General features: G+C 63.0%; 1 protein-coding gene across 8 annotated transcripts; it reads left to right on the forward strand.

The window, feature by feature from the left end:
* Window positions 1-27403, forward strand: Grin1 (glutamate ionotropic receptor NMDA type subunit 1). 8 transcript variants are annotated; one of them, XM_090330993.1, is made up of 21 exons: window positions 1-357; window positions 2801-2935; window positions 4437-4613; window positions 6466-6528; window positions 7271-7371; window positions 11651-11772; window positions 12456-12630; window positions 15236-15380; window positions 15478-15561; window positions 19765-19906; window positions 21087-21214; window positions 22080-22244; window positions 22318-22436; window positions 22547-22659; window positions 22729-22877; window positions 22984-23141; window positions 23287-23448; window positions 23677-23786; window positions 23892-24037; window positions 25148-25258; window positions 26919-27223. In XM_090330993.1, exons 1-21 carry the CDS (start codon window positions 100-102, stop codon window positions 27033-27035), a joined length of 2880 nt encoding a protein of 959 aa, XP_090187119.1. In that variant the 5' UTR covers window positions 1-99; the 3' UTR covers window positions 27036-27223. The 8 variants fall into 8 exon arrangements, with proteins under 8 accessions (XP_090187119.1, XP_090187112.1, XP_090187116.1 ...); XM_090330986.1 differs by lacking the exon at window positions 26919-27223 and adding an exon at window positions 27230-27403 and having other exon boundaries at window positions 17-357; XM_090330990.1 differs by lacking the exons at window positions 25148-25258; window positions 26919-27223 and adding an exon at window positions 27230-27403 and having other exon boundaries at window positions 17-357.
* Window positions 27404-27625: the final 222 nt, after the last annotated feature.

The following is a 27625-nucleotide window of genomic DNA, read 5'->3' on the forward strand; positions in this document are numbered from 1 at the left end:
CCGCGCAGTCCGGGCGTCAGCACCGCGGACAGCGCCCGCGGAGCCCGCGGAGCCCGCGTCCGGGGCCCGAGCGGAGTCCGGCGGGCGCGGCCCGGGCCCATGAGCACCATGCGCCTGCTGACCCTCGCCCTGCTCTTCTCCTGCTCCTTCGCCCGCGCCGCCTGCGACCCCAAGATCGTCAACATCGGGGCCGTGCTGAGCACGCGCAAGCACGAGCAGATGTTCCGCGAGGCGGTGAACCAGGCCAACAAGCGGCACGGCTCGTGGAAGATCCAGCTCAACGCCACCTCGGTCACGCACAAGCCCAACGCCATCCAGATGGCCCTGTCGGTGTGCGAGGACCTCATCTCCAGCCAGGTGCGCGCCGCGGCCGCCCCGCCGCCCCCTCCCCCTCCCCCCGCTCCCCGTCCCCCCAGCGCCCCGGCCCCTCGCCAGCGGCGGCGGCCACTCCGCTCCGCTCCCCAGCGCCCCGGCCGCGGCCGGTTCCCGGAGGGCCCCTGGCGCCGGGCCGCCCGGGCGTGCGCGCGCGCCTGCTCCCGTCCTCCCGCCGGGGTGGCCGGGCGTCTAGGCACCGGGCACCGGAGCCGGGGGCATCTTTGTGTCTACTTTTAGATCCTCCTCCCTCTGCTTCCCTTTCCCCATCCCCAAATCTGCCATCGTTCGCGTCCCCGCAAGCCGTGCTGCGGGGGTGGCAGCAGACGGCGCATGTCATGTGGGCGGCGCTGGGCTGGGGGGAGGGCGGGGGGAGGGCACGGCGCCGCTGGGCTGGGGGGGAGGGCGGGGGGAGGGCACGGCGGGCTGGGGGGGAGGGCTGGAGGGGAAGAGGGCAGGGCGGCGCTGGGCTGGGAGGAGGACACAGCGGCACTGGGCTGGGGGAGGGCTGAGGGGAGGGCACGGCGGCGCTGGGCTGGGGGGGAGGGCGGGGAGAGGGCACAGCGGAGTCCGGGCTGGAGGGGAGGGCGGGGGGAGGGCACGGCGGGCTGTGGGGGAGGGCTGGAGGGGAAGAGGGCAGGGCGGCGCTGGGCTGGGGGGGAGGGCGGGGGGAGGGCACAGCGGCGCTGGGCTGGGGGGAGGGCGGGGGGAGGGCACGGCGGCGCTGGGCTAGGGGGAGGGCTGAGGGGAAGGGCACAGAGGAGTCCGGGCTGGAGGGGAGGAGGGCACGGCGGCGCGGGGCTGGGGGGAGGGCGGGGGAGGGCACGGCGGGCTGGGGGGGAGGGCTGGGGGAGGGCACCGAGGCGCCCCGCCCCGGGCCTAGGCTGCGGGGGAGGGCACGGCGGTGCCGGGGCTCGGGCCCAGGCTGGGGAGGGGCGGGCACGGCGGTTCCCTGACGCGCCCGCCCATGGGCTGCCTGCTGCATCCCAATGAAACCGCGGGAGCTGCAATGCAGCCCTTTATGTAAGCGCCCCGGCTGGCCCAGCAGGGGGCGGCTCTGGGGAGTCCGCGCCCACGATGGGATGCACACCCAACTCCAGAAACAGGGTGCAAGCACACACCTGTGCGAGTCAGCTTGGCTCCGTAGGCTGCAGACACCTGCATGTGCTCACCCCCACGGCCCACAGCCAGATGCACACACGCAAACACGCAGGCCAGAGCCCTGTGCCCACACACGGTCAGCCCCAGACAACCCAGGGCCACCGGCAGCTGGCTGAACTGCCCGTGAGACCTGCTGCCCGGTCACACCAATGCCTGACCCCACCTGTGGGTGACTCCCGCCCAGCCCCTTTGGGCAGAGACTGGAGGTGGGAGCCTGATGAGGGAGAAGCCATTCACAAGTCTCCAATGCAGTGGTCACGCTGGAGCCTGAAGCCCAGATGTCCCCCTCCTCACCTGGCCAGCCACCTCCACTCTAGCACAGGGCACCACGGACTGAAAGTGGATGAGGCCTGTGCCCAGTGGCTTACATCACAACTTCTGGGGGTGGAGGGAAGAGGCCAGTTGGTGGGCATAGCCCCTCTGCACAGCCAGTGCCCAGTGGCCTGGAGCTGTCACTCGTGCCCTCCAGAGGCAATGTACGCTGCCTTCTGCACAGTGCCTCTCCTCACAGACAGTAGTGGGACATATGGGCTGTAGAGGCAAAGAAGGAGCTGAGGCCAGAAACAGGCTCTTCCCAAGAGAGGGTAGTGTGGAAGACAGCTCCCCGTCCTCCTGTGCCTCTCTGCCTCTAGAGGGGCTGGGGAAAGAGGCCCCCTGCTCCAGGGGGCCGAGCGTGGGGCTCAGGAAGCTGAGGTCCGCACTCTAAGCCAGGCTTAGGTCTTATTTTGTGCTGTTTCTTGTCCAAACTGTGGGACACTAACAAAAGGGGCCACATAATCCAGGGTGGCTCCTGGCTGAATTTCCTCTAAAGTTCCTGCAGACCTTTCTGCTGCCTGCCTGCCTGGTGTCTGCACCCTTCTCTCCTCTCTCTCTCACCCAGACAGAGGAAGGACAGGATGCAGGATCAGCCATTCTCCCAGCCCACACCAGGGCAGACGCATGTGCAGGCTCCAGGAAAGCCACAAACACAGGCCTCCAGCCTCCCCAAGAGGCCTCAAGACAGCCTGGGGCGGCCCTGTGTGAGGCGCGGGGGCAGGGCTGGCCAGAGTCACCAGCTACCAAGGGTGCCATCTTCGCCTGTAGATTCTGCTCCCGCTTGGCCCTGACCACGGGGCACCGACAGAGAACAGTGTCGGGCTCCCTTCCCCTTCCTCACAGATGGCAACATCTGCAGCGCCTCCTGCGGGCTCCAGCCCTTGCTGCAGCCTTGCTGCCTCTAGGTCACAGCCAGTCCTCAGCAAGCTGACCCTGTCTCCTGTGTCCACAGGTCTACGCCATTCTAGTCAGTCACCCTCCCACCCCCAATGACCACTTCACTCCCACTCCCGTCTCCTACACGGCCGGCTTCTACCGAATCCCAGTGCTCGGGCTGACCACCCGAATGTCCATCTATTCTGACAAGGTAAGCCTGCCAGAACTCTGTGCCCACGGTCAGCCCCAGACAGCCCGGGGCCACCGGCAGCTGGCTGAGCTGGCTGGATGGGGAGAAGGGGTGCAGCCGGGGGCTCCCCAAAAAGCCTCTAGACGGGACACATACGTGAGTACGCATGCACACACCTGCACGTGCACACACCCACACGTGTGTGAACTCACACCGTCAGATGCACATCCACGTGCATTCATATACACACGTTGCACCCACGCTCAAGTCCCACATGCATCACCACGTGCTGTGTGAACCAGCCCCATGCTACGGTGGTCCCTTCATCTTGCTGTACATATGCATGCACACGCACACAAACGTCCACACAGGCAGATGGCCTGGTAGGTGACAGGCACCAATAACCTTTGCTCATGCAAAGAGCAGGCCCCATGGGCCAGGGCTTCCTGAACCAACCGGGAGGGTTGTGCAGAGGGCTGAGCTGGGAAAGGGGGCTCTGAGAGGAGGAGGGGCCTGGAGGAGAGACATGCTTTGCTGGCAAGGAGAGCTATGATCCTCAGCGTGGCCGTGTGCAAGGTGTGTGTGTGTGTGTGTGTGTGTGTGTGTGCGCGCGCATGTGTGTGTGCGTAGCGGTTCCTGGGAGGTAGCGGCAGCTGTGGCTGTGTAAGGACTCTGCCCTGGGGAGTCAGACCTCCTAAAGAACCCAGTGCCAGAGCTGGCATAGCCATTGCAGTGCTTGGGAGGCAGGGGAGATGCATGAGCAAAGGAGGCCCCTCCAGGACAAGACACATGGTCCCGAAGAAGCCAGAAGGGCACTAGAGACTGTCCCCATCCCTGTCAGCTCCATGCCTGCTGACAGCAGGGGCTCACCTGCCAAGGGGCACCCAGGTGGGGCCTTAGCTGAGCTAGGGTGCCAGGCAGGGCTGCAAAGGCTGGATCAGCTTAGATAGGTGTAGAAGGCCAGCACGTGCAAGCTCCCAGCCTACATCCCCCCCCACTGCCTGGCTGGGAGCAAAGTGGGCTCTCGCCCCGTGCCTGTGGCCACAGCCTCTTTCCTCTTTCATCTTCTTGGCCACCAGTGTCCTCCTGGTAGAGGGAGGAAGCCAAGGAAAGCAGCCAAGGGCAGACGAGAAGCCGGGCTCTACCACAGCAGCCCAGGTGAAAGCGCAGGCCAACCTCTCAGGCTGCGCAAGGCCGAATGTAAGAACCACTCTCCGTGCCACACGCTGGCTCGGTGGCCCCCGCTCAGCCACGTTTCTGTTGAAATTTGGGGCAGACCCTATAGGCGGCCCCAGTGGGGACTAGAAAATGCTCTCCTTGTGAACATCTGAGCTGCAGCCAGGGAGGCGGTGAGCTCAAGAGCAACTGCACGGAGACCCGGCTTCGGCATGCTGCCGGCTGCCCCTCCAGGTCTCAGATCAGATGATGTGAGGGGAGGCGACAGGACACGCGGCCCCAGGCAGGCCGGAACCCCGAGGCGCAGGGGCGGCTCTCTCCCTCAGCCTCCGGACTCTGCCCACAGAGCATCCACCTGAGCTTCCTGCGCACGGTGCCGCCCTACTCCCACCAGTCCAGCGTCTGGTTTGAGATGATGCGTGTCTACAGCTGGAACCACATCATTCTGCTGGTCAGCGACGATCACGAGGGCCGGGCCGCACAGAAGCGCCTGGAGACGCTGCTGGAGGAGCGCGAGTCCAAGGTGAGGCCCTGGCGGCGGGCGGGCCACTCGGCTAGCAGGAGCAGGCGGGCCGCGCCATGTCTGTGGCTCCTTGTGAACACCTCTCTCTCCATCCTTGCATGCTCAGCTCCACCGCGTCGGGCGGCGCCGCCCCGGCCTGTCCTCGGCTCATTTCACTTGCTTCTGCCATTAGTCGAAATCTCCTTCGTGTCAGTCCCTGCCGGGCGAGGGCCGGACCACCTGGAGCTGCGCAAACACCCCGTCCCTTCAGCCCCATCCCTACAGCCACAGGCCCCCCAACCCTCCCCCACGCTCCCGCCTCCCACCAGTACTAACCAGGTCAGCAGAGGCCCCAACCAGATGCAGAACCCAGCCATGCGCCTGCCCAGTGCCGAGTCCAAGCGGCCCACGGCTGTCCTCCTACTTTGGTGGCCTCCAGAGATGGGGCCGCTCCCTGCTGGGACACGGCCCAGGTTCTCACGGAGGCCATGGCCAGGACTGACACTGTTCCAGGTTGCCACTTCCATCCCATCCTGACACACACTCACCCCACCCCGGTCGTCCCCACCCCCCACAGGACAATTAGACACTCTACTCCAGGACACACTGACACCCCGTCCAGCCTGACCCCACATGGTGGCACTGCCAGGGATCAAAGCTAGGATTTCTGGGGGTCTGAGAGACCCCTGACCCCTTCCATGCCCACACTATGGTCAGCCTGAGGACTGGCTTGCCTGGACAACTGCATTTGACCCCAGGGCCCTGGATTCCACACCAGGCCAGGCTTCTGGGTCAGCAGGGAGGGAAGAGGCCCCAGGCCCAGGGTGGACAGGCGCCGTGGGCAGGTATATGGGCAGGGCAGGGCAGGGCGGGGTGGGGCGGGAGCATGTGCTGTCTTCCCAGTTAGAGCTGGCTACCTCGTTAGTCCCAAGCCTGGGCCCCTCCCTCAAGGGCACCAGGGGCCTTGGGGGGAATAGAGGGCAAGGGTCTGGGGGTGAGACCTCAGGCAGACCTGAGGTCCTGGGGTTCCCTCGGTGGGAGGTAGCTACAACTGGCAAGGACACCAGCCTGCAGGAGACAGCCCATTCCAATATTCTACGTACGTCCCCTTCTGGGGCTCCCACCACAGCCTCAAGAGGGCCGCCACACACGCCCTCCCCCTGCTCATCGCACAGGCGCGCTCTCACTGTCACTCCCTCATCTCTGCACATCCCACCTCCGAGACGCTTGCACACAGTCCACACAGACACACAGCAGTGCACCCCAGTGCCTGCTCACCAACACTGCCAGCACAGACACGTGCCCCCCCGCACGTCCCCACCCCGCTCTTCCCAGACCGATGCCTCCTGCAGGCGCCCACGGGCAGGCACACATATTACGGTCCATGGGTGCACGTCACCCCTGGAGACACGTGGGTTGGTGGGCCTGGACATAACGGTCAGTGAGAAAGGGCACCCCAGCTTCGGGAGAGGCAGGAGGAGATGGGGGAGCGGGAGGGACGGGATAGGCCCCGGGCTACTTGTCCCCTCAGGACGGACGAGGGTGGGGGAACCACGTGGCAGGTGCATGAAGGGGGGCTAGCTGGGACCCTCGAGGGGGGACTCGGAGGGCGCCCCTTCCCCCACTAGTAACTATTTCCCAAAGCACAGCTCCGTGGCAGGGAGCCCAGGGGCCCCTGCCCCCGTATCCCCCAGCCCCTCAGCACCACCCCGGCTCCCACCCAGCCCCAGGCCTCGGTGTTTGCGAGCTCCAGGTACGAGCCCGTCTGCAGACGTGCCGAGGAGGTGATGTGATTGCTTTAGCGCCGTCATTTTCAACCGTTTATAATCTTCTTCTGTGTCTGCATATTTTCTCTGTGCACATTATTCATCAGAGTAAAAAAAGGAACTATGAAAACCTCGACCAACTGTCCTATGACAACAAGCGCGGACCCAAGGTATATATGCATGGACGTGCACGCCACCCACGCCTAGCGAGCCCCGGCGGCGCTGCCTCTGCCACCAGGCGGGTGCCGTCGGGCCCCAGCAGTGAGGAGAGGCAGGCTGAGAGGCAGGCGGCAGGCAGGCAGCAGAGGGCAGGCACGGGCGGGCGGTGTGGGTGCCGAGGCCCACCCGCCTCAACCCTGGCCTGCGTCCTTGAGGCAAGCACGGCCGCAGGAGGCGCTGCTCTCTGGGAAGTGCATGCAAATCGCTGGGACCACCAGGGTTTCCTTGTGAAACCCAGGGAGGGTGCCCGCCCCCCCTGGCCACCCCAGGGCCTGGGCTGCTCCTTAAGGGGCCTGAGCTGAGAGGATCTCCCGAGGTTTTGGAAAAATTGGCCCCATGTCCATTCCCGGTTGCATTCCAAAACTCTTTTCTATTTCTTGTCCGCTGCACGTCTCTTTCTGAATCTTGGTCCACCTCAGCTTGCATGCCCAGTGCAAAAACAAGGACAGGAATGAGATGGAAAGAAAGCTCTAAAGAAAGCAGAGAGAGGACAGAGAAGGTGGAGGAGCGCAGGCAGGCTGAGGAGAGGACAGGAGATGAGGTGAAGCCCGTGGAGCGAGGAAGGCAGGCGCGGCAGGCGGTGCACAGCGCAGGCCTTGGGCAGAGCTAGCCACGCTGCTCTGCCACACTGGCGCCCCTGAGGCGCTGCGTCCCCGCCCCGGCTCCCTGCTAATGCTCCCGCTCACACCACAGGCGGAGAAGGTTCTGCAGTTTGACCCGGGGACCAAGAACGTGACGGCTCTGCTGATGGAGGCGCGGGAGCTGGAGGCGCGAGTCTTCATCCTCTCTGCCAGGTGAGGCGAGCCAGGCTGTCCCCACCGCGCTCCAGCGGTGCCCGGCATCAGGCCGTGGTGGGGACCGCTGGTGGACTAGGTGATCTTGGTCCCTAAACACCTTCACCAAGGAGAAGCTGTCCACGCCACCCACCCCTGCTCACCCACCAACTCCACAGGCCCCTTCCAAAGGCCCCAGTGGCCGGCCACCTGCCCTGGGGTAGGCTTTGGGCGAGGGAGAGGGAGAAGACTCTGCTCAGAGGAAACCCCACACTCAATAGATGCACGCCTACGCCAGCCTCTGAAGGGCTGAGGCCAAGGAGGGGTGCAGCAATGTGACCGATGCACAGAGTCCAAGGCCGGGCCTTCCAGCCAAAGGGCTGTCCGGGAGGAACCGATTAGAAACCGTGGAGACCATGCTTCCCCAGAGAAGGCCCAGCCTGCGCCCATAGCCTCAGGGAAAGGCCCCGTCTCGGGTAAAGATCTCACATGCAACGCATGGGAAAGAAAGAGCCTGGGCCACAGGGCATGCAGAAAGGGGACAGGGAGCCTGGGCAGCAGAAAGACCTCTGTGGAGGCCCCCACTGTCTGCCCTGACCTGGAAGCACTGCTCAGCTAGCACAGAGGGAGGAACAGCCTCTGGCCGGGCCCAGAGGGGCACAGCCAGTGCAGCAGGGAGACACTGGCCATGCTCAGACACAGGCCAGGCATCTGTTTCCACATCCAGTCAACAGTCTCTCAGGCAAAGAACCCAGGGCACGGCTGCTCAACCTGGGCCCCGGAGTTGCCTTCACCCAGGTGAGGGTGGGAGTGAGGCAGCGGGCCAGAGCCGGTGCAAAGCGTGGCTCCCAGGAGCCAGGGCCGGCAGGCACACACCAGCACCCCACACCACATGTCCAGGCACAGTGCCAAACCCATCCGTCGCTGCTCACAGCACCACAGGCGGCCCGGGGCCCGTAGGAAGGCAGGCCTTCTCCTCTTCAGTTCCTCTCACAGGATGTGAGGGTGACGGAAGGAGAGATGGCTGGGCTGTGTGTAAATGGACAGAATGTAGCTCCCAAGCTGGAGACTGCTTCGTCCTGGATGGGGAAACCTCAGGACCCATTAACCAAAAACACTCTCTCAACTGTTGGGGGACGCTGAGAGGTGGACAAGGTCACAACCAAGCCAGAGCTGCCTGCCTCATACCTCGTAATTGGTAGGACACAAGCCAGAGAGCACATGTGAAAAACAGCCTCGGAACTTACCTGCAAACGCCAGCAGGGGAGATTCCATCCCTGCCTCCCCAGCCCCCAGTGCAAGCCACAGGGGCCGCCCTCTTGGGGAGAGGGGCCCCTCCTGTGTAGACAAAACCCAGGGTTAGGCCAGGCTGCGAGACGTGGCTCTAAGAAAGAGCTCATCCGGGGGGAGGGACATGGTTGTTGGTGGACATGTACAGCCCAGGTTCACGTGACTCACCTCGCACCAAGCACGTGGCACGAGTGAACATGCATGTGCACACAGTCACGTGACTCACCACACCCTGAGGATCTGGCACTCTCGTAACTCATTCACAGGACGCAGGCTCCCGTGGCTCACCACACACTATGCACACACACGGACACATCCAGGAGTGCAGGGGTGCAGGGGTGGTGCCAGTGTTGGCCCTGGGCCTGGGCGCTGCCCAAGGCTAGCTCTCTACCCTGAGCCAGCATTCGTGGTGACTCACTGGAGATGAGAGTCTCATAGACCTTCTGCCTAGGCTGGCTTCACACTGAGAGCCTCAGTTCTCAGCCTCCCGAGCAGACAGGATTACAGACACGAGCCACTGGTGCCCAGCCTGATTCAGAACCCTTGCACACCCACCCTCACATGCACACACACACTGCACATGGACACGCACAAAACACACCTATAAACAGGGACCCTCCCACACACCCCACATTCATGAGGGCACAGACGAGTCATAGTGTGTACACACCATGGATTACAAGCACATTGAAGCCCACACACTGTGCATAACTGTCAGCCTCACATCCACCTGAAGGCCCACAAGGCCTTTGGTCTGTTGGGGCTGGAAGGGACTCCTCTCACATGCTGGCATCAGCTCAGATCCCCAGTGCAGAGGCTGCCTGGCTGGCTGGGAGCCCGGGGAGGCCAGACCCAAGGCAGCGGCTGACCTATGACTTCCTCACCTTCTGACCCTGCATGACTGTACACCGCCACTGGAGCCAAGCACCACTTCCCGCTTTTTCTCTGTATGTGGCACTGAGGAACTGAACCCAGGGCTTTGTGCATGCCAGGCGGGCACTCTACAGTGGGCCGTGCTTCCGACCCTGTGTCATATCATTTTTTTTCCCGGTCCTGAGGCTTGAACTCAGGGCCTGGGCTTCGTGCATGCTAGGTGAGCACTCTATCACGAGGCCACAATCCCAGCCCTACATAGCTTTAACCCTGTAAAACTTGCAGGGCCACAAGCTCATGCATACTAAGCAAGTGCTCCACCACTCAGCTCCCCCCCAGTCACATGTCACATTTTATTTCCTTCTTTTTTTTTTTTTTTGCCAGTCCTGGGGCTTGAACTCAGTGCCTGAGCACTGCCCTTGAGCTTTCTCAAGGCTATAACTCGACTACTTGAGCCACAGCACCACTTACAGCCTTTTCTGAGTGTGTGGCACTGAGGAATTGAACCCAGGGCTTTGTGCATGCTAGGCAGGCACTCTACCACGAGGCCCCATTCCCAACCCCTTTAGTCCCTTCTTGTTGAGTATTTTGTAGAGTTCCCATGAAACGGATCACAATTTTACAATCAACTTCCACAGAACATGTAGACTTCATTTCCAAAGCCATTCCTTTTTATTTTTATCCAATTGTCTCTAATGGTTTTATTTCCATAAAATGGTCTGGTAAGGTTAGCTGGGTTGATCTGAATTACTGCTTACAATTCTTCTGCTGATTACAATTGAAAGAGACGTCAGGTGTCTGCAGTCTTGTCAACAAGGTTGCCCTTAACCAGGTTCTGGAGCTAGCCTCTGCAGTCCTAACGACCAGGGAGGCTGAGACATGGAGGGTCCCGCTTGAGGCGGGCACACACCTGTCCTCCCAGCCACTCAGGAACTAAACTGGAGGGTCAGGGCCCAGGCCACACTGGCCGACAAGCTACACCATAATAATGAAAGAAGCTGGGCCAGATGGCTCTGGCCTGTCATCCTAGCTACCCAGGAGGCTGAGATCTGAGGATCAAGGTTCAAAGCCAGCCCAGGCAAAAGGACCTGAGACTCTTATCTCCAATTAACCTCTAGAAAACAGGAAGTGGGGCTTGGCTCAAGGGTAGGGCCCTAGCCTTGAGCTGAAGGGCTCAGAGACAGCACCCAGGCTGAGTTCAAGCCCCATGAACCACCAACAAAAAAAAAGAAAGAAAGAAAAAATAATGAAAACAAAAGGGTCTTGTAGTTCCAGTGGCAAAGTACCCACCTGCCAAGTGGAAGGCCCTGAGGTCAAACCTCAGGGCACCGTCAGAAGGGTGGGGGCAGGCTCCTGCCAGGGTCTGGTGGGCATAGGTGACATTAGACACCTAGGGGTTGAGTAACCTTCACCGAGTGCAGCCCCTGTGTTCGTTGCCCTGCAGACAGTGCCATGGAGGCCACAGCAAGACCTGTCTAGGCGTGTCTTGTGTGTGACTTACTCTGGCCCTCCACATTGTCACTGAAAGCAGTGGCATTCCTTTTTCAGCCAGTTAGTCCTTGAGAAAACTGGGAACCGGCCAAGGGAGGTAAGGGTCCCCTGGGACTCTGACTTCAGTTGTAAACAGGTCCAGCGCTCACTCAGGCAGCCTGTTAGCCTAGCTGCGCTGACTTCCCATGCCCAGTCCTGGTCCACGCCAGGCTGAAGTCAGGACGGGCCTGCAGGGAAGGCCCCTGGAGGGCCCCAGGGCTCTTGTCACCACCAGGGAGACTGAGTCCCATGGGAGCATGTCCCCAGCTCCACTGTCGCCGCAGTGAGCACCAGCCCAGGACTGGAGAGCACAGGCCCTGCCAGGTGAAGTGTGGCCTGTGGCCGGGTGACCGCGTGCAGCCCCACCGCCAGGCTTCCGCCTTGGGGCCCTGGTCACACAGCACCTCCGGAGCCCGGAGCCCGGGGAGCGGACATTTCACGCCGTTGAGTGTGGAGGTCACGGGTGGTGGGCTCTGAGGTGGACTGTCCAGGCACACCCTGAGGCGGACCGAGGGATGGACGTGTGCCCGCCACGCGGCTGTCACCAGCCAGGCCCCCAGGCGCCCTCCTGCCCGAGGCCGGGCCCTCAGCCCTGTCCTCCCCACAGCGAGGACGACGCAGCCACCGTGTACCGCGCGGCCGCGATGCTCAACATGACGGGCTCCGGGTACGTGTGGCTGGTGGGCGAGCGGGAGATCTCGGGGAACGCCCTGCGCTACGCCCCGGACGGTGAGTGCGGAGAGCGGGGAGGGGGGTCGGGGTCGGGGCCGACGAGGGGGCGGGGCCGGCGGGGGGCGGGGCCGGGGGAAGGCGAGGCGAGGGCGCGGACGGCGAGGGGCGGGGCCGGCGAGGGGCGTGGCAGGCGAGGGCGGGGCCGAGGGAAGGCGAGGAGAGGGCGCGGACGGCGAGGGGCGGGGCCGGCGAAGGCGGGGCCGGCGGGGGCGCGGACGGCGAGGGCGGGGCAGAGGGGAGGCGAGGGAGCGGGCGGCGAGAGGCGGGGCCGGTGGGGGCGGGGGGCGGGGCCGGGGGAAGGCGAGGCGAGGGCGCCGACGGCGAGGGGCGGGGCCGGGGAAGGCGAGGCGAGGGCACGGACGGCGAGGGGCGGGGACGGCGGGGCCGGGGGGCGGGGCCGGGGGAAGGCGAGGCGAGGGCGCGGACGAGGAGGGGCGGGGCCGGCGAGGAGCGGGGCCGGCGAGGGCGGGGCTGGGGGAAGGCGAGGCGAGGGCGCGGACGATGAGGGGCGGGGCCTGCGAGGGGCGGGGCCGAGGGAAGGCGAGGCGAGGGCGCGGACGACGAGGGGTGGGGCCGGCGAAGGCGGGGCCGGCGGGGGGCGGGGCCGGCGAGGGCCCGGGTGGGGGCCCGGGACGCCGGGGGCCTGCGCCAGCCGGGCTCTGAACCGCAGATTCCCGCAGGCATCATCGGACTGCAGCTCATCAACGGCAAAAATGAATCGGCCCACATCAGCGACGCGGTGGGTGTGGTGGCCCAGGCGGTGCACGAGCTGCTGGAGAAGGAGAACATCACCGACCCCCCGCGGGGCTGCGTGGGAAACACCAACATCTGGAAGACCGGGCCCCTCTTCAAGAGGTGGGCGTGGCCGCTGTGAGGGGCGGGGCCTCCGTCCAAGAAGGGGGCGTGTCCACAGCGGGATTGGCTGCCTGGCTGCTCCTCCCCATGTCCTCCCTGCAGCGCTGGCAGCCTTTAGGAGGTGGGGCCTGGGAGCTTCCAGGGGGGCTCAGGAGGCCAGCCACGGAGACGCAGATGAACGTGGCATCTCTGTGGCTGTCCAGCCAGAGTTTCCTGAAGCCCCAAGAGTCCAGAGAAAGCTGCATTGGTGAATGCCCAGCTCGCCTGGACACCAGGCCACCCAGGGCAGAGCAGAGGCACTGGTGCAAAAGCAGACTGCCCGTGAGCACACTGACGCTCACGCAGACAGACCCATGCGTGCAGACACTCAACAGGAACACGGCACATTTATGCCACAGCACACGTGTGGGGCCACTCCATACCGTGCACACCGATTCACCCCTGAGCTGAACACACACGCACACTCAGCCACTAAGACCACCTTGCGCTTACAACCAGATGCCAGCCGCAGTGTGCTTCCCTCCACTACAGGCAAGTCAATGTCCTCTGGGCTTCTGGCTTCTGGGCTTCTGACCAGGAAGGCAGTCCAAGGCAAATGGCTCCCGCCTGCAGTCCTAGGTACTCAGGAGCCTGAGTCATGGGTCGAGGTTCCAGCCCACGCAGGAAAATTCCCCAAACTCTCCCACTAACCACCAGAGAGCCTGGTGTGGCTATCGGGTACAGACCATCGAGAGGTGACCACACTAGCCAGATGGTCTGCCTTTTGCTAATCTTCCCTTTCTTGGGTAGATGGAGTGGCTGGGGTTCGGGAGAGAAGGGCAGGTGGAGAAAGAGCTTCCCTACCTGACTACACCACACGCCCCCCCCCCAATCCATGCTCACATCCATCCCACACCACACTCCAACCCTCAGGTGATCACGTCCACACCACACTCCAACCCTCAGGTGATCACGTCCACACCACACTCCTCCCCCAGTGCTCAGGTCCACACCACACCCCAACCCTCAGGTGATCACATCCACACCACACTCCAACCCTCAGGTGATCACGTCCACACCACACTCCCCTCCCAGTGCTCAGGTCCACACCACACTCCAACCCTCAGGTGATCACATCCACACCACACACTAACCCTCAGGTGATCACGTCTACACCACACTCCCCTCCCAGTGCTCAGGTCCACACCACACTCCAACCCTCAGGTGATCACGTCCGCACCACACTCCCCTCCCAGTGCTCAGGTCCACGCCACACCCCAACCCTCAGGTGATCACGTCCACACCACACTCCTCCCCCAGTGCTCAGGTCCACACCACACTCCAACCCTCAGGTGATCACATCCACACCACACTCCTCCCCCAGTGCTCAGGTCCACACCACACTCCAACCCTCAGGTGATTACGTCCACACCACACTCCAACCCTCAGGTGATCACGTCCACACCACACTCCCCTCCCAGTGCTCAGGTCCACACCACACCCCAACCCTCAGGTGATCACATCCACACCACACTCCTCCCCCAGTGCTCAGGTCCACACCACACTCCAACCCTCAGGTGATCACGTCCACACCACACTCCCCTCCCAGTGCTCAGGTCCACACCACACTCCAACCCTCAGGTGATCACGTCCACACCACACTCCTCCCCCAGTGCTCAGGTCCACACCACACTCCAACCCTCAGGTGATCACGTCCACACCACACTCCAACCCTCAGGTGATCACGTCCATACCACACTCTAACCCTCAGGTGATCACGTCCGCACCACACTCCAACCCTCAGGTGATCACGTCCACACCACACTCCCCTCCCAGTGCTCAGGTCCACACCACACTCCAACCCTCAGGTGATCACGTCCACACCACACTCCAACCCTCAGGTGATCACGTCCACACCACACTCCAACCCTCAGGTGATCACGTCCACACCACACTCCCCCCCCCAGTGCTCAGGTCCACACCACACTCCAACCCTCAGGTGATCACGTCCACACCACACTCCCCCCCCAGTGCTCAGGTCCACACCACACTCCAACCCTCAGGTGATCACGTCCACACCACACTCCCCCCCCCAGTGCTCAGGTCCACACCACACTCCAACCCTCAGGTGATCACATCCACACCACACTCCCCTCCCAGTGCTCAGGTCCACGCCACACTCCAACCCTCAGGTGATCACGTCCACACCACACTCCAACCCTCAGGTGATCACATCCACACCACACTCCTCCCCCAGTGCTCAGGTCCACACCACACTCCAACCCTCAGGTGATCACGTCCACACCACACTCCAACCCTCAGGTGATCACGTCCACACCACACTCCCCTCCCAGTGCTCAGGTCCACACCACACTCCAACCCTCAGGTGATCACGTCCACACCACACTCCAACCCTCAGGTGATCACATCCACACCACACTCCTCCCCCAGTGCTCAGGTCCACACCACACTCCCCTCCCAGTGCTCAGGTCCACACCACACTCTAACCCTCAGGTGATCACGTCCGCACCACGTCCCCTCAGGACGTCCACACCACATTCCCCTCAGGTGATCACATCCACACCACGTCCCCTCAGGTCATCTCGCCCATACCATGTCTCCTCAGGGTGCTCATGTCTTCCAAGTATGCTGATGGAGTGACTGGCCGTGTGGAGTTCAACGAGGACGGGGACCGGAAGTTCGCCAACTACAGCATCATGAATCTGCAGAATCGCAAACTGGTGCAAGTCGGCATCTACAACGGCACCCACGTAGGTGGGGGTCATGAGGGGGTGGGGGCTGGGGCCTTAGGGTCCTGGGGCCAAGACCCCTGCGTGGCCACCCTCCATCTCATACTCCCACCCCCAGGTCATCCCTAACGACCGGAAGATCATCTGGCCAGGAGGAGAAACAGAGAAGCCCCCAGGGTACCAGATGTCCACCAGACTGAAGGTGGGGCCCCTGCTACCACCCCTGCACCCCACCCCGACACTCTGCTCACTCCTCAGGCCTCAACTGAGGGGCAGTGAGGCCAGGAAGCCAAGTACAGAGAGATGGGCTTACTATCCCAGCCTGACACAGTAGAGAGCGCGAGCGGGTGGAAGGAGGGGCAGAGCGGCCACACCATGCAGTCTCCCAGGACACCCCTCTGACCCCGTCGTCCTGGACCTGGTGAGCCTGGGGAAGAGCCGCACAACACAGCTGACCACGGCTTCAGCATTCGCTCTGCTGAGCCGGGCCCCCCATGCATTTGGCTCTTTCAGGTGGCCCATCCCTTCCTTAGGCTTCTGGAAGCCCCTGCTCTGGCTAGCGCCTTTCCTCAGCCTGACTACGTTCTTCAGGCTCATCTTCACACTCTGCCTTCCCCGGTGCTGTTCTGGGCGTCCCTTCCCGGGCTGAGTCGCACCACACCCAGCAGTTCTGCTGGTGCCATAGACCACCCATGGCCGGACCTTACATGTCGTGTGCCCAGCCAACCTTCTTCCAGTGTCCCCAGGTCTGCCAGTTGCTTTCTGAGCCCATCCCTGGAGCCTCACCTCTGGACAGTACTGGGCCAGGCTCCCTGTGTGGCATTCTGCACCTCACCCTTCACCCTCAGCTGTCAAGATGAGCTTTTCCAGCTCCAGTCTGTCGTTCCCTTGCCTGCCAGGCTCCTGGTACTGAAGTCCAGTGGCCTAGGGACCCGTTAAGGCTCGGAAGCTCGGATGTTATTCACTGCTTTACTTCTGGCCTCCCTGTTTTCTGTAAGGGCTATCATATATCATATCACTTATGTAGTAGAAAAACATAATGAAAGAGGGGTGCGGTGGCTCACGCCTGTTATCCTAACTACTCAGGAGGCTGAGATCTGAGGATCACAGTTCAAAGCCAGCCTGGACACTAAACATGAGAACATGAGAATCTTTTTTTTTTTTTGCTAGTCCTGGGCCTTGAACTCAGGGCCTGAGCACTGTCCTTGGGCTTTGTCAAGGCTAGAGCTCTATCACTGGAGCCACAGCACCATTTCCAGCTTTTTTTCTATATATCTTGTACCAAGGGATCAAACCTGGGTCTTCGCGGATGCTAGGCAAGCACTCTACCACTAAGCCACACTCCTGGCCAAGAGTGTGACACTCATCTCCAATTAACCTGTAGAAAATGGGAAGTGGGGCTGTGACTCTGGGGGTAGGGTGATAGGCCTTGAGCTGAAGAGCTCAGGGACAGCGCCCTGGCCCAGAGTTTAAGCCCCAAGCCCCACAAAAAAAAAAGAGAGAGAAAAAAAATGAAGCTAGGCACAAGTGCCTCTTGCCTGTAATCCTGGCTACTCAGGAAGCTGAGATCTGAGAATTGTGGTTCAGAGCCGTCCCAAATAGAAAAATCTGTGAGACTCATCTCCAATAACTACCAAAAAAGTCAGAAGTGATTGCATGGCTCATGGCTAGAACCCTTGCTTCTCAGCAGGCTGACATCAGGATTGTGATTAGAGGCCAGACCAAGCTGGAAAGTTCCTAAGAATCTTACATCCAATTATCCATCAGAAAACCAGAGCGGAGCTGTGGCTCAAAGTGGTAGAGCACTAGCCTTGAGCAAAAGAGCTCAGGGACAGCACCCAGGCCCAGAGTTCAAGACCCAGGACTGATACAAGAAAAAGAAAAGAAGACAGAAAGGGGGCCGGGAGCTTGGCCTAGTGGTTAAAGTGCTTGCCTAGCATGCATGAAGACCCGGGTTCGATTCCTCACTACCACACATAGAAAAAAGCCGGAAGTGGTGCTGAGGCTCAAGTGGTAGAGCTCTAGCCTTGAGAAAGTCCAAGGACAGTGCTCAGGCCCTGAGATCAAGCCCAGGACTGGCAAAAAAAAAATAGAAGACAGAAAGGAAGAGAAAAAGAAGGGAAGGAAGGAAAGATAATGAAAAACTTAAAAAGCTAACAAGCTTCTTCAAGGGCTCCCAGTGCCCTTGTCCCTGGGGACATATGCCACCATATTGCCTCTAAGAGAGACAGACTTTGTTTCCTGAGTCCTCCTCCACATGACCCCTTGGAGGTTCTGTCTCACCGCCCATCATCACCTGTCCTGTGCTCCCCACACTTCTGTGTGTCCCTACCTTCTCCACCACCAGCTCCACTGCAGCACCTCCACATCTTCCACCACCAAACTGTGAGCCCAGAGGACAGGAAGGGGAGAGACAAACTGAAGACTGAAGGGAAGAGTCAGAAGATAGAGCCACAGGCTGAAGGCTTTCTGACAGAGCCTATGGGCCACAAGGCCAGTAGAAGGCCAGGAGGAGCAGGGGACAGATGGCGGGTAGTCAGGTCTCCAGTCGGCCACTTCAGTGAGCCTGCCCTTCTCCTTGTGGCAGTGAGCACTGGTAGGCTCCAGTTAGGGTGGGAAATTTCTCTTTTCTGAGCAGTCAGCAAATGAGCCTGACACCATGCACAAACCTTCAGGCTAAAGAAGTGGTGTGAAGCCAAGTGCTGGCTCATACCTGTAATCCCAACTACTCAGAAGGCTGAGATCTGAGGATCACCGTTGAAAACCAGCCTGGGTATGAGAGTCTGTGAGACTCTTATCTCCAATTATAGTGCACAGTCTCTGAGTTCAAGACCTAGGACTGGCAAAAAAAAAAAAAAAGTGGTGTGAAAGCCAGGACCTGACGAGGTAACCACAAAAGGGGGCAGTTGGCTTCAGAAAACACATTTTATTCTTTTTTTTGTGTGTGGGTCGTTCTTTTTTTTCTTTCTTTCTCTTTCTCTTTTTTTTTTTTTAGTCTTGGGGGTTGAAGTCAGGGTGTGGGTGTGGGGGAATATACCTGAGCCTTTTTTTTGTGTGTGTGGGTCATGGGACTTGAAGTCTAGGCCTGGACATTGTCCCTGAGCTCTTCAGCTCAAGGCTACTTCTCTACCCCTTGAGCCAACAGCACCACTTCTGGTTTTCTACTGGTTAATTGGGAGGTAAGAGTCTCACAGCTTTTAGGGCCTGGGCTGGCTTTGAACCTTGATCCTCAGATCTCAGCCTCCAGAGTAACTATGAGTACAGGCGTGAGCCACCATGCCCAGCTTCCCTGAGCCTCTTGATGCTCAGGGCTAGTGCTTTACCACTTGAACCATAGCACCACTTTCAACTTTTTCTGAGTAGTTTATTGGAGATAAATGTCTCATGGACTTTTCTGCACAGGCTGACGGTGAACCAGGATCTTTATATCTCAGCCCCTGAGAAGCTAGGATTCCAGGTGTGAGCACATCTCCATATTTTTTTTTTTGCCAGTCCTGGGCTTGAACTCAGGGCCTGAGCACTGTCCTTGGACTTTCTCAAGGCTAGAACTCTACCACTTGAGCCACAGCATCAGTTCCGGCTTCTTTCTATGTATGTGGTAGCGAGGAATCGAACCCAGGTGTTCGTGCATGCTAGGCAGGCACTCTACCATTAGGCCAAACTCCCGGCCCCGCATCTCCATATTTTTAAAGATATTTTATTGCTATTATGAAGAAAGGTTACAGTTGCATAAGTCAGATAAAGACTACATATGTGGCCTGTTACAGTGGCTCACGCCTGTAATCCTAGCTACTCAGGAGGCTGACATCTGAGGATCAAGGTTCAAAGCCAGCCCAGGCCATAAAGTCCATGAGGCCCTCATCTCCAATTAACCATCAGAAAACAGGAAGTGGCTCTGTGGCTCCAGGGGTAGGGAGTAGCCTTGAGCTGGAGCGCTCAGGGACAGCACCCAGGCCGAGTTCAAGTCCTACAACCACCAAAAAAAAAAAAAAAAAAAAAGAGGGAGTCTATATGTGGTCTGGTTTGTGGCTCAGTGGTAGAGTGCTCGCCTAGCAGGCATGCAGCCCTGGCTTCTGTTCCTCATAGCACCTCCACAGAGTGAAAAGTGGCGCTGTGGCTCAGTGGTAGAGTGGTGGCCTGGAGCAGAAGCAGCTCAGGGACAGCGCCCAGGCCGTGGGCTCAGGCCTCAAGACAGGCAAAAATAAAATAGAAATAGAGTGTATTTGCTTCCCCCCCTTTTTTCTTTTCTAATGTCAGTCGTAGCAGGACCTCGGTGTGGCTGGGCCGCAGCTCCATCCCGAGGGCAGCGGGCGGCTGGGGACCCGGGCCTTCCCTTCCCAGCCCGGCCAGAGCCGGGTGTGGAGAATCGGTGGGGAGGCCCGGGCTGAGACGCCTGTCCCCGCAGATCGTGACGATCCACCAGGAGCCCTTCGTGTACGTGAAGCCCACGCTGGGCGACGGGACGTGCAAGGAGGAGTTCACCGTCAACGGCGACCCGGTCAAGAAGGTCATCTGCACGGGGCCCAACGACACTTCTCCGGGCAACCGTGAGCAGGGACCTGGGAGCGGGGACCCGGGAGCCGGGCGAGGCCGAGGACCCGGGGGCGTGGCCAGGACTGGGACCCAGGAGCAGAGCGAGGACCAACACGGGGGCGGGGCGGGACCCGGGGGCGTGGCAAGGACTGGGACCCAGGAGCAGAGCAAGGACCGACACGGGGGCGGGGCGGGACCCGGGGGCGGGGCGGGGACCCGGGGGCGTGGCCAGGACTGGGACCCAGGAGCAGAGCGAGGACCAACACGGGGGCGGGGCGGGACCCGGGGGCGGGGCGGGGACTCAGGGGCGTGGCAAGGACTGGGACCCAGGAGCAGAGCGAGGACCGACACGGGGGCGGGGCGGGACCCGGGAGCGGGGGGCCGGTGCCAGGACTGGGACCCAGGAGCAGAGCGAGGACCGACACAGGGGCGGAGCGGGACCCGGGGGCGGGGACCCGGGGGCGTGGCCAGGACTGGGACCCAGGAGCAGAGCGAGGACCGACACAGGGGCGGAGCGGGACCCGGGGGCGGGGACCCGGGGGCGTGGCCAGGACTGGGACCCAGGAGCAGAGCGAGGACCGACACGGGGCGGGGCGGGACCCAGGGGCGGGGCGGGGACCCGGGGGCGTGGCCAGGACTGGGACCCAGGAGCAGAGCGAGGACCAACACGGGGGCGGGGCGGGACCCGGGGGCGGGGCGGGGACCCGGGGGCGTGGCCAGGACTGGGACCCAGGAGCAGAGCGAGGACCGACACGGGGCGGGGCGGGACCCAGGGGCGGGGCGGGGACCCGGGGGCGTGGCCAGGACTGGGACCCAGGGGCAGAGCGAGGACCGACACGGGGGCGGGGCGGGACCCGGGGGCGGGGCGGCGGCCGGTGCCAGGACCGGGACCCAGGAGCAGAGCGAGGACCGACACGGGGGCGGGGCGAGGACCCGGGGGCGTGGCCAGGACTGGGACCCAGGAGCAGAGCGAGGACCGACACGGGGGCGGGGCGGGACCCAGGGGCGGGGCGGGGACTCAGGGGCGTGGCAAGGACTGGGACCCAGGGGCAGAGCCAGGACCGACACTGGGACGGGGTTGGGATCCGGGGCGGCGCAGGGGGTGTGAGGCGGGGCCAGGGCCGGGACTCGGGCGGGGGCTGGGGGGTTGTGGCCGGCGGGAGCCGGTGGTGACCGCCCCTCCACCCCGCCCAGCACGCCACACCGTGCCGCAGTGTTGCTATGGCTTCTGCATTGACCTGCTCATCAAGCTGGCGCGGACCATGAACTTCACTTACGAGGTGCACCTGGTGGCGGACGGCAAATTCGGCACCCAGGAACGGGTACGGCCTGCGGGGAGGGCGGGGCTGCAGGCGGGGCGGGGCCCGGCCTGGGGAGGTCCGCCCCGGTGGGCGGGGTTCAGGAGGCAGAGGCCTTGGTCTGGGCGGAGTCTTGTGTGGGTGAGGCCTCGGAGTGGGCGGAGCCTTCGGTGGGAGGGAGGAGCCTTGGCCTGGGCGGAGTCTTGTGGGTGAGGCCTCGGAGTGGGCGGAGCCTTTGGTGGGAGGGCGGAGCCTTGGCCTGGGCGGAGTTTTGTGAGTGAGGCCTCGGAGTGGGCGGAGCCTTTGGTGGGAGAGAGGAGCCTTGGCCTGGGCGGAGTCTTGTGAGTGAGGTCTCGGAGTGGGCGGAGCCTTCGGTGGGAGGGAGGAGCCTTGTCCTGGGCGGAGTCTTGTGGGTGAGGCCTCGGAGTGGGCGGAGCCTTCGGTGGGAGGGAGGAGCCTTGTCCTGGGCGGAGTCTTGTGGGTGAGGCCTCGGAGTGGGCGGAGCCTTTGGTGGGAGGGCGGAGCCTTGGCCTGGGCGGAGTTTTGTGAGTGAGGCCTCGGAGTGGGCGGAGCCTACGGTGGGAGGGAGGAGCCTTGGCCTGGGCGGAGTCTTGTGTGGGTGAGGCCTCGGAGTGGGCGGAGCCTTTGGTGGGAGGGAGGAGCCTTGGCCTGGGCGGAGTCTTGTGAGTGAGGTCTCGGAGTGGGCGGAGCCTTCGGTGGGAGGGAGGAGCCTTGTCCTGGGCGGAGTCTTGTGGGTGAGGCCTCGGAGTGGGCGGAGCCTTTGGTGGGAGGGCGGAGCCTTCGCACGGGGACCCTCGGAGCAGATATCCGTGGGTTACTCCAAGGGTGGAAGGTCCTGCGTCAGGCGCCTTTGACTGTCGTCTTACAGGTGAACAACAGCAACAAGAAGGAGTGGAACGGCATGATGGGCGAGCTGCTCAGTGGGCAAGCAGACATGATTGTGGCTCCGCTGACCATCAACAATGAGCGCGCGCAGTACATCGAATTCTCCAAGCCCTTCAAGTACCAGGGCCTGACCATTCTGGTCAAAAAGGTGGGCAGAGACCAGGTAAGGCAGGGTTTGGTCCGGGGCGCCTGGGCAGCGCTGACCACCCGTCCGCCTGCAGGAGATCCCGCGAAGCACCCTGGACTCGTTCATGCAGCCCTTCCAGAGCACACTGTGGCTTCTGGTGGGGCTGTCCGTGCACGTGGTGGCCGTCATGCTGTACCTGCTGGACCGTTTCAGGTGAGCGCCGTGTGAGGCCAGACGCCACCATCTTCTGGGCAGGCAGAGCTGGATGGGCGGGCTGGCCTCTGCTTCCGCCCTGCCTCCCACCTGCACTTTGCACCCTGCAGTCCCTTTGGCCGGTTCAAGGTGAACAGCGAGGAAGAAGAGGAGGACGCGCTGACCCTGTCCTCTGCCATGTGGTTTTCCTGGGGTGTCCTGCTCAACTCTGGCATCGGAGAAGGTGAGGCCGGGCCGTGCCCTGGGTCTCCCTGTCCCTGACCTCCGGAGCTGACTGGAGTCTTTCCCGCAGGCGCTCCCCGGAGCTTCTCCGCTCGCATACTTGGCATGGTGTGGGCCGGCTTTGCCATGATCATTGTGGCTTCCTACACTGCCAACCTGGCGGCCTTCTTGGTGCTAGACCGGCCCGAGGAACGCATCACAGGCATCAATGACCCGCGGGTAAGGCCCGGCTGGGCGGTGGACAGGGCCTTGGGTGGGGGACCAGAGATCTACCTGAGGCAGAGCCCTGTGGCACAGCAGCAAGCGCCGCCCTCTGCCCCTGCAGCTCAGGAACCCCTCGGACAAGTTCATTTACGCGACGGTGAAGCAGAGCTCCGTGGACATCTACTTCAGGCGGCAGGTGGAGCTGAGCACCATGTACCGGCACATGGAGAAACACAACTACGAGAGCGCGGCCGAGGCCATCCAGGCCGTGCGGGACAAGTGAGCGGGCACACAGCGGGGCGGGACCGCGCGGGAACAGGCAAAGGGCGCACCCACTCACACAGCCAGAACAGGAGGTGCGCATGCAGTGCGAGCGGCAGGGAACCCACTCGTGCCAGACCCATGGCCCCGTCTCTGCTGACAGCAAGCTCCATGCGTTCATCTGGGACTCTGCGGTGCTGGAATTCGAGGCCTCCCAGAAGTGTGACCTGGTGACCACAGGAGAGCTGTTCTTCCGCTCAGGCTTCGGCATTGGCATGCGCAAGGACAGCCCATGGAAACAAAATGTCTCCCTCTCCATCCTCAAGTGAGTAGGCCTGCGAGGCTGGGGCCTCCTCTCCTCTCTCCGTCCTTCTCAGTAGCCTCTCCACCAAAGGTGGGCACTCTCCCCTGTGCCTCACTCCTGCCAGAGGCAGCCAGATGGCACATTTCCGCCCCCCCCCACACACCACAGGGCTCGCCCAATCCTGGCGTGGCTCCACATGGGTCCCGGGCCCCCTACTCCTCACCAGCCCTGGCTTACTCCACACCTCAGGTCCCATGAAAACGGCTTCATGGAAGACCTGGACAAGACTTGGGTCAGGTACCAAGAATGTGACTCACGCAGCAACGCCCCTGCAACCCTCACCTTTGAGAACATGGCGGGTAGGCATTCCTCCATTCCCCTCCACCCATGTGCTGACCTGGGGATGGCGCTCCAGAGGCTGCAGCCTCTAGGCTGGCTACTGAGACGACAGGTCCCCCACACAGGGGTCTTCATGTTGGTGGCCGGTGGCATCGTGGCTGGGATCTTCCTGATTTTCATTGAGATTGCCTACAAGAGACACAAGGATGCCCGCCGAAAACAGATGCAGCTGGCCTTTGCCGCCGTGAACGTGTGGAGGAAGAACCTGCAGGTAGGGCAGGCCACCCTCCGAGGCCCCGCCCGCCTGTGGCTCTCCGTCCCTGCAGGCTGTGGCTCCGGCTCCGGCTCCTGTGGGCAGGTCTGGAGCTAGGAGCCGTGGCCAGGGCCAGTGGTGAGTGCTCGCAGGCAGGGCACAGCGGCAGCCCTGCAGGGGTCACCCACGGCCAAGCTGGGCCGAGGGTGGGTCTGAGATGCACCTGGCCTCCCCCCCAGCCCGCCCCCCCCCCCCGGCGCTCTTGGGAAACCTCCTTTCGGAGTCCTTCTGCTCTGTGACTCCCACCCACGTGGGGCTGGCCTGCCCCACCTGGCGTCCAGGCCATGTCCACGGAGATCTCCTGCCAGCAAGGGCGAGGCTGCAGGTGGGGCAGTCACGGCCCACCAGGGATGGGGACAGGACGGGCAGTGGGGCCTGTGCCGGCCTGAAGGCTGGCAGCTACGGTCACGTTCCGGTTTGTTCATCTCTTCTCTTTCTCTGGGTGCCGTCCTGGAGCTGTGTCCTGAGCTAACACTGGCCTTTCAGTGAGGACTGGGGGACAGGGCTGCTGGAGCCCTCAGACCTCTCATTCGCCCGTTCTTGTTCTTGGCCCTACAGGTCCCCTGGGGACCTGGCCACTGCCCTCGCTGGTGGCACAGGGCGAGCGTGGCCATCAGAGTCCAGGCCCGCGTCCCCGGAGCCGCCTGTCTGTTGCTCCCAATCCATCTGGACACCTGCCTTGGCCCCGGGCCTCTTCCGAATCTTGATGTGTGTCCCCCTCGGGGTCAGCAGCCTGCAAACAGAGGGCGGCTGATGTGGCCCGAAGGGCAGTGCCTCCAGTCCTCAGGACATCTGTAAGCCAGGGCCACCCAGAAGCCAGGGAGCCAGGCGGACCTCCCAGGAAGAGAGCCAGGCGGACCCCCAGCCCAGCCCCAGCACCAGCAAGGTCAGGCCAGAGACCCTGGGCAGAAGAAGCCACACTGTCAGTCCGTCTGTCCAGCACAGGGAGGCAGACAGGAGTGAGGGCCAGAGTGGCCAGCCAGGCCTTTTCGTGGCCCCAAGGAGCAGGCGAGGGCAGGTGTGGCCGCCCCCCTCAGCCCTCTAATCACTTATACATATTCATTTTAGGATAGAAAGAGTGGTAGAGCAGAGGCTGACCCTAAAAAGAAAGCCACATTTAGGGCTATCACCTCCACCCTGGCCTCCAGCTTCAAGAGACGTAGGTCCTCCAAAGACACGGTAAGGGGGGCCCCCCAGTCCCACGTCTGCAAACCTCCCTGCCCCATGTCTGCCACCCTCTCCCTTACCATCCCACCCCTACACCCACTTCTGCCCCCGGCCACCGGGCCTCTGCTGGAGCCAGGCCCCAGCACCGCCTCCCCACACACCGGCGCTGTCCTCCAGAACTCTTTGGCCCTCTCCCCGGCCCTCGGCTTCCCTCGTGTGTCTCACGTTAGTCTGCCCACACCCTCCCCCCATGCCATGACCCACACGCCATTCAGAAGCCGTCTCATGTTGTTGACCAGTCAGTCAGCCTCACCACCGCTCCGGGCCACCCCCGGACCCCGGGAGCCAAGTGGCCCTGTCTCAGGTGGCCCCCCGTCAGGAGGCCACACCACTCTCTGTGCCACCCCAGGGGGCCCACCGCCCTCACTCCTACCCCGTGGGGGCGGCTCTAATGTCCCATCACGTCCGTTTGTCTGGCCGCTGGCCCCGCCCCCCAGACACCTGTCTCACCTGTCTCACCAGAGCCATGCGTGTTGCATCTTCCATGTGGTCTCTGTGTGGGCCGGGGGCTGAGGGCCGGGCCTGGGTCCATCTGGGTGGATGGCTGGGGCCTAACACTGGAACTGGCCCCTGGCTGGGGGGCTCTTAGGTGGGGTGGGGGGTGGGACCAGAAGGGTGGCTTCCATCCGTGTGGAGCGGGGCCCTATCCCAGGTGGGGTGACCACTCCGGAAGGTCTGAGAACAACTGAAGCAGCCCTCTGAGCCCTAGCTTGAGGGCTTGGATGACACTGAGGCTCCCAGGGGGAGGCCCAGAAAGGAGAGGCCGAGACAGGCCTCAACTCCTGTTCCTAGACACCCTCACGCCCGATGTCAGTACCAGGCCTCCGGCCTTTTGAGCCAGAGCCCCCACTCACTCCTGCCTCGGGCACGCTTGGACTAAAGACCCACAAGAGGCACGGGCTTTGCTAGAGGGGCTGTGGTTCTCCAGGCAGCCCTGACAGACAGACAGACCCCAGCCTACAAGAAGCCCCCCAACCAGTGGGGCACCCCAAGGGGGCTTGCATCCAAGGGAGAGACCAGGATGTGCAGCGAAAAGGTGTCAGGCACAGAGTGACCTAAACCCCAGGGTGGGACCTCGAGAGGCCCCTGGGAGGCCCTGGCACAGAATGGAGAGGAGGGGGCCTGTGCCCCGGAGCGAGGGAGGGATGCGTGCCCGGCCAAGTCTCGCCCAGGACCCCAGCAGGGGTCACAGGGAAGCAGGAGAGAGATGGGGGTCTGAGCGCGGTGGGCCCAGGCTGTGTGGGAAGCAGGCATCTCCAGGCAGACCAGAGCAGCAGCGTTTGGGGGACCAGGTGGCAAAAGTCCAGCGGGCCATAGGCCAGGAGGGCCGCCGCGCTGCGGGCCGCCCTGGAGCCGGCCCAGGTGAGCGCGGAGCCCGCCCTCCCGGGCCCAGCCCCCTGCAGGGCTGAGCTGGAGTCACGGCCGCGGGGTGGGGCGGGGGCTGGGCGGGGGGAGGGGGCAGCCCGGCTCCCTCCCCCGCCGGCCGCGGGGCTGGGCGGTGGGCGGGGGCGCCTCTGGGCGGGCGGGTCGGTCCAGCCGCTGAGGCTCTCGGGCTGGGCTCCCCGGCGCCCGGCGGGGCCAGCGGGTATTGATTGTTGGTTCTTATTTATAGAGCACCGGGGGTGGACGCGGCGCTTTGCAAAACCAAAAAGACACAGTGCTGCCGCGACGCGCTATTGAGAGGGAGGAGGGCCAGCTGCAGCTGTGTTCCCGCCATAGGGAGGGCTGAGACGCCCGCCCGCCCTCCTCTGCCCCTCCCCCGCAGACAGACAGACAGACAGACAGACGCGGGACAGCGGCCGGCCCACGCAGAACCCGGAGCGCCGCGGGGGCCCCCGCCGCCGCCCGCCGACCCCGCCCCCCCCGCGCCCGCCCGGCGGCGGGGCTAACGGGCCGCCTTGTCTGTGTATTTCTATTTTGCAGCAGTACCATCCCTCTGATATCTCGGGCCCGCTCAACCTCTCTGATCCCTCGGTCAGCACCGTGGTGTGAGGCCCCCGGAGGCGCCCACCCGCCCAGTTAGCCCGGCCAAGGACACTGATGGGTCCTGCAGCTCGGGAAGGCCGCCCGCCCAGAGACTGCCCACCCTGCTGCCCGCGGGGCAGCGCCTGCGGACCAAGGCGCAGAGCGGAGCCGGCTGGGCAGGGCCGCAGGGCACTCGGGCCGAGGCGCGGCCCCGGAGGGGGCTCTGAGCAGGGCGGGCAGGGGCCTCACCGGCCCCGGGGGCAGCGCGCCCCGCCGCCTCCTCCCCGCCGCGGCGGCCCGCCCGTCTCCCTTCTCCCCACTCCTCCGGGCCGGCCCTGCCCCGGCCCGCCGCCG

This window comes from Megascapheus bottae, chromosome 3, assembly GCF_031878675.1.
Source record: "Megascapheus bottae isolate mThoBot1 chromosome 3, mThoBot2.hap1, whole genome shotgun sequence".
NCBI lineage: Eukaryota > Metazoa > Chordata > Mammalia > Rodentia > Geomyidae > Megascapheus > Megascapheus bottae.

What these genes read in the sequence shown, in the direction of transcription:
- Grin1 (XM_090330993.1), top strand. Translation starts at nt 100, where the DNA reads ATGAGCACCATGCGCCTGCTGACCCTCGCCCTGCTCTTCTCCTGCTCC. An exon ending in ACCGGGCCCCTCTTCAAGAG is followed by an intron (nt 12,631 to 15,235) that starts GTGGGCGTGGCC and finishes ATGTCTCCTCAG; the next exon opens with GGTGCTCATGTCTTCCAAGT. An exon ending in GCATCTACAACGGCACCCAC is followed by an intron (nt 15,381 to 15,477) that starts GTAGGTGGGGGT and finishes TCCCACCCCCAG; the next exon opens with GTCATCCCTAACGACCGGAA.